This window comes from Nematolebias whitei, chromosome 15 (genome assembly GCF_014905685.2).
Source record: "Nematolebias whitei isolate Nwh7 chromosome 15, NemWhi1, whole genome shotgun sequence".
NCBI classification, from domain to species: domain Eukaryota; kingdom Metazoa; phylum Chordata; class Actinopteri; order Cyprinodontiformes; family Rivulidae; genus Nematolebias; species Nematolebias whitei.
Genome location: NC_056512.1, coordinates 32,936,975 through 32,955,818, shown reverse-complemented (window position 1 = coordinate 32,955,818; position 18,844 = coordinate 32,936,975). Strand labels below are relative to the sequence as shown.

The following is an 18,844-nucleotide window of genomic DNA, read 5'->3' as shown; positions in this document are numbered from 1 at the left end:
GTGATATCCTCCGCTTCCTTGGTGTTAGTTACAAATCATATCGTCATGAAGAGTTTACGTCATTGAGCAGTGCAAGACAGATCTCGGTTAAATAGCATCAGTGAACAGAAAAGGCATTTGTATCTGAAACGTATTGTGAATAGCGGTTACGCCTGGTGATGGATCCCTGTAAAGATTTCACTGTTCCAGCTCGGAATTGAAACATTTTGACGCTGGATACGTTTTTAAGTATCGGAGATCGCACAAATACGTTCAAAGATTAGCCGCTGGAGGTTTTAGCATCACCTCCGTACCTTTGCCCATTTCTCCTCGGTATACAAAAGGAAAGGATTGGCTGAGGGGTTTGTATATATGCACTAAGCTCGTGCTTGTTTTGCTCAGGACAAAACAGGCCACTAAAAATGGACAAACCGTGTTAGACGAGAAGCAAAGCGGCAGCTCTGTTTTCTCGCCTTTTTTCTTTTTCCTTGTCATAAAGGGCTTCAGTCCACAGCACGGCGATGTAGAATTACAATCAAGAGCAGCTGCCAGCAGCGCTTCCTCTGTGCCAAGTGTGGGATCTCCTGGTCTTGTAAAGGGAGTTTAACACGGAGGCAGTTGTGCACCTCAAGGTGAAAGCAGTTGTGTAACGACATTAACACAATGCACCTCATGCAGGCTGGTGGGGAGGGACGCGTATCTGCAGTCACTCTCTATTACTCCCATCTCAGAGATCTGGGTGCTGGTCATACTGTCTGTGTGCAAGTGTCTTGTCTTGACTTTGTTGACATGCTTAGCTATCTGCAGTGACTGGTTAACTGTGGAAAAATATATACGTGACTCTTGACATAGCTCAGTATTGATGTTGGCGTCCTTCTTGCTGTGGCAGTCTTGTAGAGTGTTTTTCTTTTTGTTTATTAATTTCTTTTTTTAATGTGTCGAGTGTCTTTTAAGGTGGCACTGTTGACCAATCTTTGCATCTCGTCTCGAGATGATGACTCGTTATCACACATACTGGTGTATAGTATGTAGCTGCAGTAGGTATTGATGACCATTGTGAAAAAGTGACCCTTAATATGCAACTCAGTGGCAACGCGTGAAAGAGACGTGTAAGGTTAATCAGTATTGTCAATGTCGTGAGATTATATAATTTAAATGTCACTTTTTTTGTTGTTGATTTTATTTAGTTGTAAAATGTATTTTATTTTTGTTTTAGCTTCGGTAAGTGTAAAAGCATTTGGCCCTTGTTTGTTTAGTTTGTGGTAATTTAAAGGAACCATAAAGCAGCTGCACTAAAGCCTTATTTGATGAGTTTTACCCATTTATAAATTGAACGTGGATATTCACTGAAAGATTCTGCTGTTGTAGAGATGTTTGTGCACTAAGTGGATGATAGATTCTGTCACGAGGGCCTCATGCAATATTTATTTTGTCGTCTTTGGGACATGTGTGCGTGTACGTGGTTGTTCCAGTGTGGTTCTGCTGCTACATCAGTCATTAATGCGCACTGTTTGCTGTTACGTCCTCCACGGCACTTTTCTTCTCATTCCGTGGTGTGTTTTTAATTGATCTTAACACTGTAATTTGTTCTGCAGATCTAATTTTTAATTGAACATAGCCGCTTAAAAAAAAAAAAAAATGTTAGAGAGGATAATAGCAGCACTTGTGTGGCAGTTGAGTTTAATAGCTCTCAAAACGTAAGCTTTTTTTTTTTTTTTTGTGGATTTATTCTTTTTTTGTAATCGGTTGACTGTGCAGGTTTTTTTTCTTCTTACTGTATGGAGTGGGTTTTGTGTTTCAAAAGGAATTTAAATCTGCCTAAAGTGAGTAACACAAAGTTAATAATCTGTTTTGTTATATTTCTGTATGGGTTGTAATAAAATATTGCAGTACTTTGTATGAAACCAGACAATAGGTAATTGTAACTATTTATAAATTAAATTATTGTACTTTTTTGCAATCTGTAGATAAGCACTATGTATTCATGAACAGTATCAGCTGTGGATTTCAATGTGATTCTTTGAGGTGTCATAAGTTATTGATGTATATATTGTATGTTTGTTAATACAGCTTACTTTATTTTCTATAAGATCAATAAAATGTTTTGGAAAATGATTTCAGGGCTGGTAATTTGGGTCTCCTGAACACTCTCGAAATTAGGTTTTGTCACATTCTGTGGCGTCATTGACCCACTTTGATACTTGTAAAAATAAACTGGCTGGGAAGGCTTTTTGCCGGCCAGGGTGGGTTTTAGAAGACAGCGATCATTTAGATGGCACAATTTCTTTTTCTGTGATCCAAAAAAAGCTGCTGGGCGACCCACTTTGGCTAACCTCAGCGGACGTATTTTTGGCCCGACACGAGTAAAACATTAGAGTCATGAAGGATGTCTAGGTGTGCTTGTCCTAGATTAGGAGGAGTTGTGAGTTAGTCATCTCTGTTCCCTGTGGAGCTCCTACTCCCCCCACAATCTTGGTGCACCTCATCAAACATCAGCCTCCACAGCAGCGTTTCAACCCCGGCGCGTTCAAAACGCATCTCATGAGAGAATTCCCGGAAACAAAGAGACAGATGGCTTTCGACAACTTCCATCTCGCCACTTCATCCTGCAGGGCAAGTCTAAGCCCCGCCGCCTCGGCGTGCACGCAGCATGCACGCAGCATGCCGCTGATCCTCAGTTCTATTAAACGCTTCTACAGGTCTGTGTGACCTGTGCCTAAAAACAGGCTTCTCCTCTCCTTGGACGCCTGCCCCAGACGAGCGAGTGGCCTCTGAAGAGTTGATTAATTTGGCGGGTTGGGTTAAGGTGAGCCGGTGGGCTATCTAGGACAGCATCCTTCATTTTCACCCACTTCTGCAGCAGGTGCTTGCCCCAGTTCTCGGACCACAACCTGCCGTACAATTAATGTTGCCATCCCCATCAGCACGGGTGAACCATCAGCAGACGTGCCCGTTCAAAGTTTAACACTGGGCTACATCCTGCACATTCCGTTCTAGCATGAGGGAAAGGTTTAATCCCTTTGTTTACTTTATTATAAACATTAACAAGAATGGGTCGCCAAGATCTGATGTGAAGAATTTTAGTGACTGTTCTCAGAATCATTCAGTTTTTTGTTAAAGAGCGAGCACTGCACAGTGTGGGTCCCTGTTCAGACAAAAGATGCAAGTGAAGACAAAGAAGATCAGGATGTTCCCTTTAACTGCCTGACAGGAAGTGGCTGTGTGGGATTACAGTGTCCTCTGCTGGCACCCACGTGCAAAACCAAGAAGGGAAACATTCTCTGCACACGGTTTGTTGTTCACCGATCCATCGCCTGACAAGTTGCACGATTTGATTCGTTTCTACACTATTTATATACTTTGTCACAGATTAATCGAGAACATGTCTTTAAATCTCACATATTTTTTACTTTGAACATTAAGATTTTAACTGAGAACTGAAGGCAGACTCTTTAGTTTTATTGGCACATTTTGTAGTACTGTATTTAAATTTACTGAAGTTATAGCATGCATATATATATATATATATATATATATATATATATATATATATATATAGTATATACACACAGTATATGTGTATTTGTTTACAAAAATAAAGTTATGCTGGTGAGTACAGCACATCTTAAAGAGTCTCAAAGTGGATGGAATCAATGTCTCTGTTCTACTGTTTGCTACTGTGCAAAGATTTTGAGTCATCACTCATGTCTTTTTTTTTTTTTATATTTTACTCTAGCTCCTGATTCTGTTTGTTTGTTTGTTTACCACTTTAAACCAGATTTGTGAATTATTTAGGATTAAAAATGCTCCTAAAGTCAAAGAGTAAATTTAAAAAATGAGTAATAGGCTCTTCATGACTTACTTTGTAACTTTCTTCTCATTTTGGCATCTTTCTAGAATGACACAGATTAAAAATATATATATTAGGAAAGAACTATTGTTGATGCTTCTAGTTCTGTGCATATATCTTACAGCATCTGAAGGTTTTTTTGCTATTAAAAAAACAATTGATCTGCTTTAAAACTTTGACATAGTATTACATATGTATCCATGTGTTTACATACTGCAGTTGATTCAATTCAATTCAGTTTATTTATATAGCGCCAAATCACAACAAAGTTGACTCAGGGCACTTTACAGGAACATTCATATACATAAAAGCCAATTAGTAAAGTTATGATAAAAAAAACAACTTTTAATCATCTTAATTTTTATAGTTATATCCATCCATCTATTATCTTTTATCCGCTTCTTCCATTTTGGGTCACGGGGGTCGCCGGTGCCCATGTCCAGCAATCGCTGTGCGAGGGGCGGGGTACACCCTGGACGGGTCGCAAGTCCATCGCTATAGTTATATCATAATACAGCTAATAAATAAATAAATACCCTTCTTGTTATACAGGAAGTTGGTAAAAACTGCCTGTTTCTGAGCTCCATCCATAGTGTTGTTCATGAACGATTCGTTCAAATGAACGAGTCTTTTGACTGAACGAACTGAACCGAATCATTTTAGTAACTGATTCGTTCCTTTCTCAGTTCAGCTGAGCTCGGCACCAGCGTGACGGTCAGGAGTGGAACTTCCACATTCTGTCACTCGTGACGTGAATCAGAACAACACGGCAGCGTGTGGGCGGGGAGGAACTGTTGTTGACGTCAGAGTGAATGTGACGTGATTCGTTTACTGCAAATAAAATGCATGCATCAGTCAGTGAATGAAACACTCCATTAAAATCATTCAGGACAGAGTCAGTTTCCTCCTCATGTGGATGTGCTCTCATGCCATTGGCAATGACATCGTTCTCCAAGCTAAAGGCTAATGTTGACTCAAGCCACATCAAAATAAACACACACACACACACACACACACACACACATGAGGAGAGGAGACACAAGAAGAGTGAGTGGGACTCACAGCAGGGCAAGCGGCGGCAGCGATGCAGGGGTGTCTAAGAACAAGTACCATTTACACACACCACACCCCCACAAAATAAAATAAAAAAAAATAAAAATGTCTGAAAGAAAGTGAGTGAATGAAGATGAGCGAGTCAAGAAGAAGAAGTGTTGTCTGGACACAATTTAATGGCCTTTATGCTACAGCTGCAATATTTATGTATTTATGTTAATCCAGCTTTTTTTGGTTTTTTTACATTAATTGATAAACTTCACAATCTTTATTTCAGTCTTTCCTATAACCAAATGTTCTGTGCCCTTATTGAAGTCTTAATAACAACAACAACAATAATAAAAGAGGACCCACATTTATATTTAGTGAATGTGCAGCTTGCCGCTGTAGAGTTTGTGTCACTCATGAACACTGAGACCTTTATTTTACCAGGAAAGAAATCCGTTGAGATTATTAATCTCTTTTACAAGGATGTCCTGGGAATAAACTGCAGGAACAGAAGGATTCAGTGAACGAATCATTTATAGTGAATCGATTCTAGGGATTCAGTACATTCATTAGAACTGCAGTTCCCATCAGTCACATCAAACGAGCCGCCATATACAGCCAGTGGGGTCACGTGACCTTGGATAAACGGCTGCATTACGTAACAACACGTCGGCCCCGCCTCTCTGATGTTGTAAAGCTGTAAACACGGAGCTCGGTTCAAGGTTTTCAAAATAAAACTCACAGGAGTCCAAATGAACACGGAGGGGATTTAGGAGTCCGCGCTCGTTTCCGCCGCGCGCTGCGTGCGTCGCTGCGTCGACCCGAGGAGGAGGAGGAGGAGGAGGAGGTGTTGGCGCATCGCACCACCACCACGGCTGACACGCAGAAAGCCGCCGTCAGGGAGGAGGGGGGCGCACACCTGTCACGGTGCAGCAGAAGCACCTGACTCGGAGAGAGGCGCGCGCGAGCTGAGCAGAATGATCAAGAACGGCCATCACCAGCACCTCCACCAGGAGAGCCCGGCCCCCGGGAGGGAGGCGGGCGGGACCCCGGCTGCTGCAGCCTGCAGCCCGGAGAAGAGGAGGAGAAGAGTCCGCGTGTGGTGCGACGGCTGGTGAGTCATGTTGAGGTGTGAGGTCTGAGCTGCCACCAGGACAGGCCCGCTGCCCCCCTCCCCTGCAGGACCCCCCATCAGCTCGTGTTCAGGCTAAACTTCGAGCCTTCTGCAGCCCCCTGACTCTGAAGGGATTTAATGTGAGGCCATCACATCAGCTGCATCACTGTAACTGCACCGCATGGAGCACAGCTCTGCTATTACATAAGAACAGAATGCATCTTTGCTGATGATTGGTGTGTGTGTGTGTGTGTGGGGGGGGGGGTCTGTCTGTAGGGCAGGGGTCTGCAACCTTTACGATCAAAAGAGCCATTGTACACAGTCGTTCACTAAATTAAAAACGTTCAGAGCCGTAACAACCTGCTACCACTGGGATTATCAACTGGTGGCCCATGGGCCTCCTTAGGTTCGCTGGAGGGGCTTGTGTGGCCACTAGTGGTGACATTATAGAGCTAAAAAATATCTAATAATTTATATTTTTACAATTTAAGACAAATGAAAAGACTAAATTCTTGTAAAGAGGGGGGGGGGTCGTTTTTTTTACAATTTATTATTAAATTAAATTTATTTATACATCGCTAAGTCCCAACAGAAGTAATCTCAGGGCACTGAACAGAAACGTTCATATAAAAATAATAACTTAACACTATTTGTCTGAGGATTAAAAATAAGAATAAAAAACAGTAAATTAAATTCATTCAACCTTTATTTAGACAGGTTAATCCCATTGAGCCTTGAGGACTCATTTACAAGAGAGACCTGAATTTAATTAATAATAATGAATAATATTAATTAATAAAATAATAATAATAATAATTGAATATTAATTACTAATTAATTAATAAAAACTATGAACTATGCAGACCTACGTATTCTTTTTATTGTGGAAAAATTAATTAAGTATAGAAATAAAGCATCAAATTAAAGTGAGTATGTTTTACTCCTTGTACATGTTCCAGTGTTCACATATTTGATAAAAAGAAATGACAGAAAAACAGCTTAAACTAGTCCATTTTTGTTGTTGTAACAACAATAAAAGTCAGTTTTATGTCAGTTTTGGTCGAAGCTTCAAGGAGCCGCTGCGGAGGGACCAAAGAGCCGTATGTGGCTCCAGAGCCGCAGGTTGCAGACCCCTGCTTTAGGAGTTGGTTGGTAGATTGAAACTCTTCATTCACTCGTACTCTGCAGCCGTTGAGTTGTTTACCTGAACAAGTGACTCTGATACATTTGTAACTGTGTATTTATTTGTTACTTTCCCTACATTTTATGACATTAACATATAAATAAAAGTAATCCAGTTGTTAGATGCGTCTCATTAAGTCCATGAATTGGGCTGGTTATTTTTTGGCATTTTTTAAATGATTAAAATGAAGAAATGTGTCTTCTCACTTATTAAAAAGCAAATAAAGTCAGCCGCTCGTATTTGGGCCTTTTCTTATGAAGCCAGCTGCAGGTGAACAGAGATCGCTCCAATCAGCCTGAATCACTGCCAACACAATTCCTCCAGCGAGGAAGTTTTATTATTCCTTTAAATGACCTCACTTTGGGACATCTTTCATTTTCTACACATGAAACAGGAAGCTGGAGCCAGATTACCGTATCAAATATGGCGTTGTTGGAACAGATAAGAGGACCTTGATTCGTTCTGCTGAGGCTTGAAACGTCTGAGCTGCAGACCCACGACTGCCCCGACACGTCTTAATTAAACACAGAAATAAAAAGGAAAGTATCAATGGACGTGATGCGGTTGATGTAGCAGGGTTTGCATCATGTGACAAAAGGACAAACATACGCAATAAAAGTAATAACTAATCTGCTTTGTCCAGTTTAATGTTTGGCATAACTTGTTTTACAGACAACTGTAAAATAGTTTGCAAACAAACAAACTTTTGGTAAAACTGACTTTGAGCTTGGTGTCAGAAACACTTCATGAGGTTTGATAAAGAACATTCACCACTAACAGGATTTAGAGCTGAATTAGTGAGAGTTAAAAGTACTTTGAATTCATCAGGTGAAAATGTTCCACTCTGTCATTTCTGTTTTATTCATATGATTTATTTATTAACCTAATGCTGGTACTTTCATGAGGTTTCATAGGAAAAGGCCCTGCTGTGTAAAAGTTGCTTCAATTGTTTACTTGTTTATTTTTTCCATACATTTCTTGGCAAGCTGACTCCCTCTATATTTTAGACAAAAATAAATAGAAAAAGTTCAGCTCATTCAGATTTGTGCTGTAACTTTAGGTTTTTTGGAACTATTAAAAGTTTTCATTAAATTTGTTTTATTAGCTTTAAAATATTTTCCCATAGAAACACGCAGAGATCTCTGTAATTCAGAAACATTGTTCTCTTTGAAGTCAGATACAGAATAAAAGTTGTTTTGTTTTATAAAACCTTTTGGATTAGTTACTGTCCTCTACTTTTATCTTTGAGCTAGCCTTTTGTTACTTTTATCTTTTAGCTAGCTTTTTGTTACTTTTAACTTGTTGCTAGCCATCTCTACTTGTAGGTAGACTTTTGCTACTTTTAGCTAGCCCTCTCTATTTTTAGCTTTCATTTAGCCTTTTGCTACTTTTAGCTTGTTGCTAGCCATCTCTACTTTTAGGTAGACTTTTGCTACTTTTATCTAGCCTTTTGTTACTTTTATCTTTTAGCTAGCCTTTTGTTACTTTTAGCTTCTTTTAGGTAGACTTTTGCTACTTTTAGCTTTTTGATAGCCTTCTCTACTTTCATCTTTTAGTTAGCCTTTTGCAACTTTTAGCTTTTTGCTAGCCATCTCTACTTTTAGCTTTTAGGTGGACTTTTGCTACTTTTAGCTAGCCATCTCTATTAGCTTTCAACTAGCCTTTTGCTACTTTTATTTTTGAGCTAGCCTTTTGCTACTTTTATCTTTTAGCTAACCATTTGCTACTTGTATTTTTTAGCTAGCCTTTTGCTACTTTTAGCTTTTTGCTAGCCATCTCTACTTTTAGCTTTTAGGTGGACTTTTGCTACTTTTAGCTAGCCATCTCTATTTTTAGCTTTCAACTAGACTTTTGCTACTTTTAGCTTTTAGGTAAACTTTTGCAATTTTAGCTTTTACCTACCCATGCTTTTCATACTTTGAGCTTTTAAACTGGTCTTTGCTACTTTTAGCTGCTAACTATTTGCTACTTTTAGCTTTTTAACTAGCCTCCTCGACAATAGGCTTTTAGCTAGTCTTTTGGGAAATTTAGCTTTTAAATAGTATTTTTCTAATTTTAGATTTTAGCTACTTGATGCCCTTTTTTTTTTTGCTTTTAATCAAGATTTTGCTACTTTTAGCTTCTAGCTATCGCTTTGCTACTTTTATCTAGTGCTTTGTTATAATGTATATAGTTTTTAGTTAGCTATTTGCTACTTTAACTAGCACTTGCTTCTTTTAGGTAATGTTTACTTCTAGCTTTCAGCTGTTGTTTTTGCTCCTTTTAGCTTTATCAACTCACTTTTGCCTTCTTCAGCAGATTTCAGCTGTCCTTTAGCTCTCAGTGTTCACGCTACACTTTCACATAAAGTTTCTCTAGTTATATTTTACTTTTTTTCCTGGAAAAATCATGCATTTTTTTTTATTGTTTTATGGGAGTTCTAGAAATATTTCAACAAAAGTTTTTCTATGAATAACCTGGGAAAATAATCCTCAGTTTAGCTCAAAGTGTCCTGCGAGTGAAAAGGCCAGGTCTTGGTGCATGTGGCGTGCTGCTGCTTCCAAACACATGGTTTGAATTTCTGTATATGAAGACCAGGATTATGGCCTTTCTCTCGCAGAATTCCTGCCATTTCTGTGTGGCTGCGTATCTACGGTTTCATGGCATGTCAAGGAATATTTGGGATGCCTAAATATTAATCGGTGGGGTGAGCATGCAAAGAAAGCTAATGTCAACAGAGCTTGTGCCGTTAACCCCTCTAACCCCTCCGGTCCACACCTGCTCCGGCTGCTACCTCCCGGTGCTCCTGCTGGTTCCTGCTTTGTCAGCGGCTCGAGAGGAAAATTCCAAGGAAAGATCACAGTCACATGAACTTGTGGGCTTTTTCCATGCATGCTCTTGTTTGTCACACTGAAGCGTGACAGGGTTTAAAGATCACTGCAAGGAGAAGCATCATCAGGGAGGAGTGTAAAGTCCACTGCAGAGTGTCAACACACCAGAGTATCGCTCATTGATTTCAAGTTTACCATCTTGGATCAGCCCAAGGGTTCAGCTCGGTTTCAAACTCCTGGTGTTAGTTAACGTTCCCCTCACACTGCGTCGTCGCGCACACAGATGTCTTCAGGTTGCTGCCCTTCAGAGGCTTCGGTGCCATTTGGGTGTCTGCTAACAGGCTCCCCTAATTAAAGTTTCATCAGCTCACAGTGATACGCTCATGATCTATTCCTGATAAAAAATACAGGAGCAAAACAGTATCTCACTGGCATAAATAAACTCCCCACCACCAAAGAAAGACAGAAGCCTCCCGCTCTTGGGTAACCCAATAAGTTTTCATCTCTTCTCATTCCACTCTGGCGGCTCCTTATTTGCATTCTTCTCAGCCTGTTCCGTCACCTAAGAGCACCTCCAGCTTGGAACCCAAACACAAGATTCCCTGCTCATGGCAACAAGCGTCTTTTGAATCCGGGTTATGATCTGGATGCACGTCATGTCTTGTCAGATAGGTTTTTTACTGGTGAAAATGGCAGCTGAGGCATTTAGTGACCGTTACATGTTCTCACATGTATGGTGTCACAACACTGTTATTATCCTGTAGTTATTTCCTTCCAGGATTCTGGTCAAAGCAGAGAGAAGAAATGAAATATTAAGTTATTATTAATATTAAGTTGCTTGGGGCCCTGATAGGAGACTAATGTGCATCTGTTCTCACTTTGAGAGATTATGGCTTTGCAACCTCAGTCTAATCTGCGCTAATCTAATTATCCACAGTCAGTTTTGTAGCTGTCACGCTTTTATGGTCGACTCTTTGTCAGATCATAAAAAGTGCACCAGTCAAACTCACTGAACAGTGTAAATGTAATAAAGCTCTGTTTAAAAAAAATTGTTCATAAACAAAGTGCGTTGTAATTTTTGAAGGTAAAGTTGGCATCTGTTGAGTTGTGGGCAACTGCCAAGTCTTTTTTAAGTATAACTAAACGAGAAGTTTGCAACCTTTTTTGATAAAAAGAGCCATTTTTGCCACTTTGCCTACTAATTATGATGTCAGGAGCCACAAAACCTGCTACAACTCTGTACTGTCAACTGGTGGCCCGTGAACCACTACCGTACTTTCCGCCGTATAAGTTGCATCAGTCCAAGTATGTCTAATAAAGTGGAAAAAAAAAAACCATAAATTAAGTCACTTCACCGTATAAGTCGCATGTATTATGTATTGTATCACCGCTGATGTGTCACGTTTGTTATGCGTCACCTCGGACCATCCGAAAATGTGGGCTGGTGTTGTGCCAAAAATCGATCGGCTGCCTAATGACAGTCACGGGAGCGTTCATGGGAGGACTTTAACAAGATTAACACTTAAAAACAATTATTTGTTTGCTCGCAGTAAAAGCAAAGCTGTGTCTCAGTTGAACTTTTCCTTAATAAATGCACTTTAATGGTCAAATCAGCTGCATTTCACCTGGGTGATGCGGCGAAATGCAGCTGATTTGACGTTTGCTCTATGAGTTCTGGAGTGAGACGAAGGTGGCTTGGTATGGCAAGCCAAGTATCTCAATAATAGCCACTATTACCTATTAATGAGACACTTGACTTGACATATTGCTCGAGAGCCCTCTAGTGGCTGAAAATGGTAGTGTTCAATATTTCCCATGTCAGATTGAATGAAATCATCAGATCTCAGCCATAAATTGAGTTATAAATTTTTTGGGAAAAAATGTATATTAGTCACTTCGGTGTATAAGTCACAGGACTTTCAAATTTATGCAAAAAGGTGCGACTTATACAGCGAAAAATACGGTAGTTGGTTCGAGATGGCTTTTCCATCCAGTGGGGGTGATATTATAAAACGAAAAATGTCTAACTATTATGAACATTTATTAATATTTTTACATTTTAATGCAAAAGAAAAGACCAGATTCATGTAAAGAAAGAAAAAATATATAGTTTTTTTTTCAATTTTATAAAACTTAAAACACTGAAATCTACAGGCTGATGTGAGTTCTCTTAACTGTTGAACAATTAAATATCCTACTTAAAGCATAAAGTTAAAGACAGTATAAAATTAGGCCAGTTTGTTGGATATCCAGTTACATTTTTGAAGCAAAATAAACACTTTTGTTTACTTTGACTTTGATTTTTGTGTTTTATTCTTTGTGTCATCAAATATTCCTTCTCATCAACTTGTCTTGAAGATATTCCAAAGCATTCTTGTGGTTCTGAGAGAAAGATCACGCTGTGAGACTTAAAGTGGCTAACAACCTACTAGCATGACGTAGTCCACATGTTTTACGCCTTGGATTTGTACTATTCTTCACATACTTGAAAATGACAGGAAATCTGCTAAACCTAGCCATTTTCATTGTTGGCAATAATTTAATTAAAATTCAGTTTTATGTTAGTTTTGGTCAGAGTCTGAAGGAGCCGCTGCAGAGGGACCAAAGAGCCACTTGTGGCTCCAGAACCGCAGGTTGCAGACCTCTGCACTAAGCCAATGCTTTTTTTCCTTATCGTCGACTTCCTCAAGGTTTTAAAAACAATCCTTCAAGTTTCTACAGTATGTAACTTTTGTACACGCTTAAGCGTTTTTTTTTTTCCTTCACAGCTATGACATGGTGCACTACGGCCACTCGAACCAGCTGCGACAGGCCAAAGCTATGGGGGAGTACCTCATCGTTGGAGTGCACACAGACAGTAAGGCTTTAGGTCTTAGAACCATGTGATGTCGTTACCTAAAGATTCAGAAATGTGATGAGCTTTCTTACGGGGCGTGCAGTCACTTCTCTGCTCGTGATTGCTGCTCATGTTGTTGTCTCGAGACACGCATGCTGCACATGCTGATTCTTATTCTCTGCAGGGAGCGAGTACACGCCGTGAACAGAGGTCAGTGTGCTCTTCAATATGAGGGGCTGGAAAGATTTGTGGGTCAAGTAAACAAATAATCAGATTGTGGCCACCAAAGAAGGAAGTTTTTTCTCCATCTAAAGCAACTCAGACATCATTTTAGTGAACTGCAGGTCACTGATCACGTCCTTACATCTCGCGTTGCTGCACATCCATTGAGTCGAGGGCATTTCTATTTTAAGTTACCGTATTTTTGCTACATAAGTCGCACCTTTTGCATAAATTTGCGAGTTCTGCAACTTATACAGCAAAGCGACTAATACATGTTTTTTCCAAAATTTATAACTCAATTTTTGGCAGAGATCTGATAATTTCATTCATTCTGACTGAAAATATAGAACACTACCATTTTCAGCCACTAGAGGTCCCTCGAGCAATATGGCAAGCCAAGTGTCTCATTAATAGGTAAAAGTGGCTATTAATTAAGACTCTTGGCTTGCCATACCAAGCCACCTTCGTCTCACATCCAAACTCATGGAGCAAACGTCAAATCAGCTGCATTTCGCCGCGCCGCCCAGGTGAAACGCAGCTGATTTGACCATTAAAGTGCATTTATTAAGGAAAAGTTCAACTGAGACACACATTTACTATAATTTCGAGCAAAAAAATCATTGTTTTTAAGTGTTAATCTTGTTAAATTCTTGTTAAAGTCTTCCCGTGCACGTTCTTGCGGCCGCCATTTGTCCGCCAATCAATTTTTGGCACAACACCGGCCCACATTTCCAGGTGGTCAGCGGTGACGCATAACAGATGCGACTTATACAGCAAAGTGACTTATTTATGTTTTTTCCCCTTTATTGGACATATTTGGACTGATATGACGTGTACGACAGCAAGTACGGTAGACCCTTTTATTGCAGTTGGAATAATCGGGACACCTTTTCTTCTTGATTTCTTCATTTTGCTTTAAAGGTGAGATTGCTAAGCACAAGGGCCCACCAGTTTTCACTCAGGAAGAACGATACAAGATGGTCCGGGCCATCAAATGGGTGGACGAAGTTGTAGAAGGAGCCCCGTACGTCACAACCCTCGAGACGCTCGACAAGTTCAGCTGTGACTTCTGCGTGCACGGAGGTAGGAAATTATCGCGCTGCTTTGAGTTAGGCTAATATTAAAGTTATGAACAACTGCGAGTGTGTCGTGTTGTTTCAGATGATATAACTCTAACTGTAGATGGGAAAGACACGTACGAAGAGGTGAAGAAGTCGGGACGCTACAGGTGAGCGTTTCGGTTCAAATGTGCAGAGAAACAAGCTGGCTTTGAGGTTTCTGGATGCACTCACACAGTGTGTTGCGTTGTTGCAGAGAGTGTAAGAGGACGCAGGGAGTTTCAACCACAGACCTCGTCGGCAGGATGCTGCTCATGACCAAAGCACACCACAGCAACATCGTGAGTTCTGCCAAATTCCCTACTTGTGCGCTCACTCGACAGGACAAACCAAATTTTCTCCTCTTTTCTTTCCAGGACAGTTCAGACTATCAGCAGCATAAAGACAACTTTGGAAAGGTAAAGCTGAATCGGAGCGATATAAAACCCTCCACTCGCAGCCAAACCTGCCAGTGGGATTTGTGTGGAACAATTCTGGCTATTAATTCTTCTTCTTTCCTCATAGTTCTGACACTGAAGTAGGAAAAGTTGCCCTTTGGGCCAGATGTCAGCCGTTATTGAGCAAAGGTCTTTGTTTTAGACCTACTTAGTAATCATTTAGCAGGCTTTGCCAGCAAACTGTGAATGCCACTTCTGTTCCTGAATGGGCAGAGCCAGTAAACTTTCACTGGCAAACAGTTAAGAGCTTGAACAATTAGGACAGGAAGAGTAAATGGTGTTACTTTGGCAAGGGTTTTTGGACCAGCTTTCAGTTTGCTTTGAACAACTTTCACCACTAGGTGGCAGTGATGCTACATAAAGATACATAAAGATGAATTTTCCTCAGAAATATCAAGGAGTTTATCTGTACTGTTGCTGCTCCATTCATTTATACTTATTTAGTTTGGTTAATGTGTTCAGAAGGGCCACAGTCCCTGGACAGGAGTGTCGCAGTTCCTGCAGACTTCTCAGAAGATCATTCAGTTTGCCTCAGGCCAGGAACCTCAGCTGGGAGACACCATCATCTACGTAGCAGGAGCCTTCGACCTCTTTCGTATCCTTTCAGAAACGAACCTTAACTTTCTGCAGATGTTATTTTAAATTCAATCTTTGCATTGGGTTTCAAACTAAAACAATACATTCACAAACCGCTTCACAAATTATAACAAACTAAAAACAGATAACCAAAATATATCCAAGAGCATCAAAGTTCATGCTCAATAATCCAGGTAAAAAAAAAAAAATAATCCAACAAAATTCAGTCAGGTCATCTGGACAGATTTTTTGTTGTTGTTTTTGAGACGTTTCGTCCTTCATCCAAAGGACTTCTTCAGTCCGAGCAGCCACAACAAACTCAGTCCCACAAGCATTACAGCCACATAGAGTTGTTTTATTAACCTTTATTTAACCAGACAAATCCCATTGAGATCACAGATCTCTTTTGCAAAGGAGGCCTGGACCTGAAGCATGTTTTTGGTCTGTGGGAGGAAACCGAAGTACCCGGAGAAAACTCACGCAAATACGAGAAGAACATGCAAACTCCACACAGAAAGACCCCGGGTCTAACCGGGGATTGAACCCAGGAGCTCCTTTCTGTGAGGCAACAGTGCTAACCACTGAGCCATTGTGTTGCCCACTATGTGAGTGGGCCAGTTTGTGATCCCACTAGTGTAGGACAAAACGTCTCAACAACAAATGAAACCGTCCAGAGGACATGACTGAACTTTGTTGGATTTTTTAAATCTGGATTATTGAGCATGAACTTTGATGTTTTGAACCACTTTGACTATGGCTGCCTCAGAGGAGTCGACAGGGGAGAGGGCGGGCCCCAGAAACCATCTTATCACCAGCAAACTGGTTGACCCACTATGTGAGTGTGCTGCTTGAGGGACTGAGTTTGTTGTGGCTCCTCAGACTGATGAAGTCCTTCGGATGAAAGACGAAACGTTTCAACAAAATAATAAACTGCCCAGATGACCTGACTAAACATTGTTGGATATCTAAGAGAACAATGAAACTCATACAGTCATGAACTGTTTCAGCTCAGAAGAAAGCACCAAAACGATCAGCTTGACAAAAGTCCCTGTCCTCCTTGACTCTTCTCCTTCCAGACATTGGACACGTGGACTTCCTGGAAGCGGTGCACAAGCTAGCAGAGAAGCCGTACATCATAGTGGGGCTGCACTTTGATCAAGTAGGTTTTTATATACTCATTTAAGATCTTCACCTCTTCGCTGAGAGGGCGTTTGTTCTACGGCTCCTCGTGCTTTTCAGGAGGTAAATCGTTACAAAAGGAAGAACTACCCCATCATGAATGTCCACGAGAGGACACTGAGCGTCCTGGCTTGCAGAGTAAGATCTTCTTCGTCATCGTTTGTCGCCAGCACAAATGCTGTGCTTCAATTGATCTGATCTGTTTCGTTGCAGTATGTATCAGAAGTGGTGATCGGTGCGCCCTTCGCGGTCACAAAAGATTTGCTGGATCATTTCAAGGCAAGAAAATACACTGATCTTACACGTCCGTGTGGTTAGCGTTTAAAAACAAACAGCTGTTTACTCATCATGGCTTCGTGTCTTCAGGTGGATCTTGTTTGCCACGGGAAGACAGCGATATACCCCGATAGAGATGGGTCTGATCCTTACGCTGTAAGAATCCAGTTACTGCCATGTGCACCCGTTTGTTTTAGAAGCTCTTGATGAGACTTTACTGACAGTTTGCTCGGATCATATTCTCTTCATACGTAGGAGCCGAGGAGAAGAGGGATACTCCGAACTGTCGACAGTGGGAACAGCCTTACAACGGATGCAATTGTGCAAAGAATAATCAAAAACAGGTGCAAGGAAAGGCCAGGCTTTTCTTTAAAGGAATGCTTACAATATATTGGAAACATGCAGTCATGTAATGGTTATTCCCTTTATTTCAATGGTTCAATTCAGGTTGCTGTTTGAGGCGAGAAACCAGAAGAAGGAAGCCAAAGAGATGGCTGTGATCCAGGCCATGAAGCGACAAGAGGAGGACAAGAGTAAAGAAAGAGCCCAAGCTCTGCTCTAAGGCATCAACGTCTGCGCTTCTAACTCAACACTGACCAGCTAAGTTCAACTGGTGTACAGGAAAACCAACGCTCTCTCCACATGATGCTGGTGAACAACAGCAGTGGAGTGTTAAACCTGGATGTTCTGCTGTGGGCCCATCATGTGTGTTGGTGGAGCAACATAAATAATAAGGCAGAACAAAGAAGATGTTATGAATATAAATACATATCTTGAAATTTATATTTTATGTCTTTGGACATTTTAAACCTTTATTATTATTTGCCTTAAAAAAAAAAAAACAACTTTTATTATTTACTTTTGTGTGCAGACTTGAGATGTTGGTCAAACTTTTAAATATAAAACAAGGAAGTGATGTGAGTAGTCATTTCCACGAGGCTGTTGCTGCTTTTTGTACAGCGATGAGCCTAATCCCACATCTAATCCATGTGTATATATACTGCATCTATCTATGGAAGTATTAGAAAGTGACTATAGGCTCTCTGCAGGTTGTAGAAACCACTAGACGATCAGAGGAGACGTTTCCCTTCTTCTCTGTACTTTGTTCAAAACAACTATTCTTGTTTTTCTTACTCAAAGATGCACACTGTTGACCCCTGAAGGTTTGACCTTTTGAGTACGACTGTCTTAGAGTTAATACATAAAGATAATTACATGTTTGACCTGCAACTTCCATGGTGTAACTAAAGAAACCTAACAAATGCTAAGTGTTGTTGCCTTGAACATGGAGCGCATTTCATACAGTCTCTTAAATCCAGAGTAATTTAACTTCTGTGTCTTTATCAGATGGAATGAATAATAATATACCTTTTTTTTGGTAGATGTGTATTTTACTCCTCTCCACTCTGTGAACTGCTGTTCCCACGTGTCTTTGTCAAGCTGTTTACTGTAGATTATGATGTGTTGTTACTGATCGCTCCCAGTTGACATATAATATAGAAATGATTGGATTTACAGTATATTATTGCTAATAAAAAGGTATTGCCAGAAAGTGTTTCATGTCTTGATTTTACTTAGAAGATGTATGCCAAGTGTCATTTTTTATTTATTTTCATAGGATTCAAAGAAAAGCAAGTCTGTGTTTTGGACTTAAAGGTATGGACGCCTGTTTCCGCCAATGAAATTAATAAAACTAAAAATGGTAATAATTATTTATTATGGTAATATGGTCATAATTATGAAATACAAAATAAAAATGTTAACTTTTAAAGTAAAAATGTTGACTTTCTAAGTCAAGATTTCGACTTTCTGACTTTGCATCTCTTAATTATGACACTGAAAGTTGAAATTTCGACTTTGAAAGTCGAAATTTTGACTTTGTATCTCATAATTATGATGTTGAAAGTCAAATTTTTGATTTTGTCTCATAATTTTGACTTTGAAAGTAAAAATTTTTGACTTTCAAAGTCAAAATTATGACTTATTTTGACTTTGTATCACATAATTATGACACTGAACGTTTAAATTTCAACTTTGAAAGTCAAAATTATGACGAAGTTCAAATTTTGACTTTGTATCTCATAATTATGGCTTTGAAAGTCAAATTTTTGACTTTGTGTCTCATAATTATGGCTTTGAAAGTCAAAATTGCATCTCATAATTATGACAAAGTCAAAATTTTGACTGTATCTCATAATTACGATTTTGAAAGTCAAATTTTTG

The 18,844-nt window shown here is 39.9% G+C and overlaps 2 protein-coding genes across 2 annotated transcripts in view; one reads left to right on the top strand and one right to left on the bottom strand.

Annotated features, from left to right (window-relative positions):
- The window catches only part of cant1a (calcium activated nucleotidase 1a), an 865,245-nt gene that overhangs the window by 120,817 nt on the left and 725,584 nt on the right, over nucleotides 1-18,844 (bottom strand). The window lies entirely within an intron of this gene.
- On the top strand, nucleotides 5,705-18,173 carry LOC119421659 (ethanolamine-phosphate cytidylyltransferase). Its single transcript, XM_037689006.1, has 13 exons — nucleotides 5,705-5,984; nucleotides 12,746-12,834; nucleotides 13,957-14,118; nucleotides 14,197-14,263; nucleotides 14,350-14,434; nucleotides 14,510-14,551; nucleotides 15,053-15,185; nucleotides 16,243-16,325; nucleotides 16,406-16,483; nucleotides 16,559-16,624; nucleotides 16,712-16,777; nucleotides 16,877-16,965; nucleotides 17,069-18,173. Exons 1-13 carry the CDS (start codon nucleotides 5,848-5,850, stop codon nucleotides 17,181-17,183), a joined length of 1,212 nt encoding a protein of 403 aa, XP_037544934.1. The 5' UTR covers nucleotides 5,705-5,847; the 3' UTR covers nucleotides 17,184-18,173.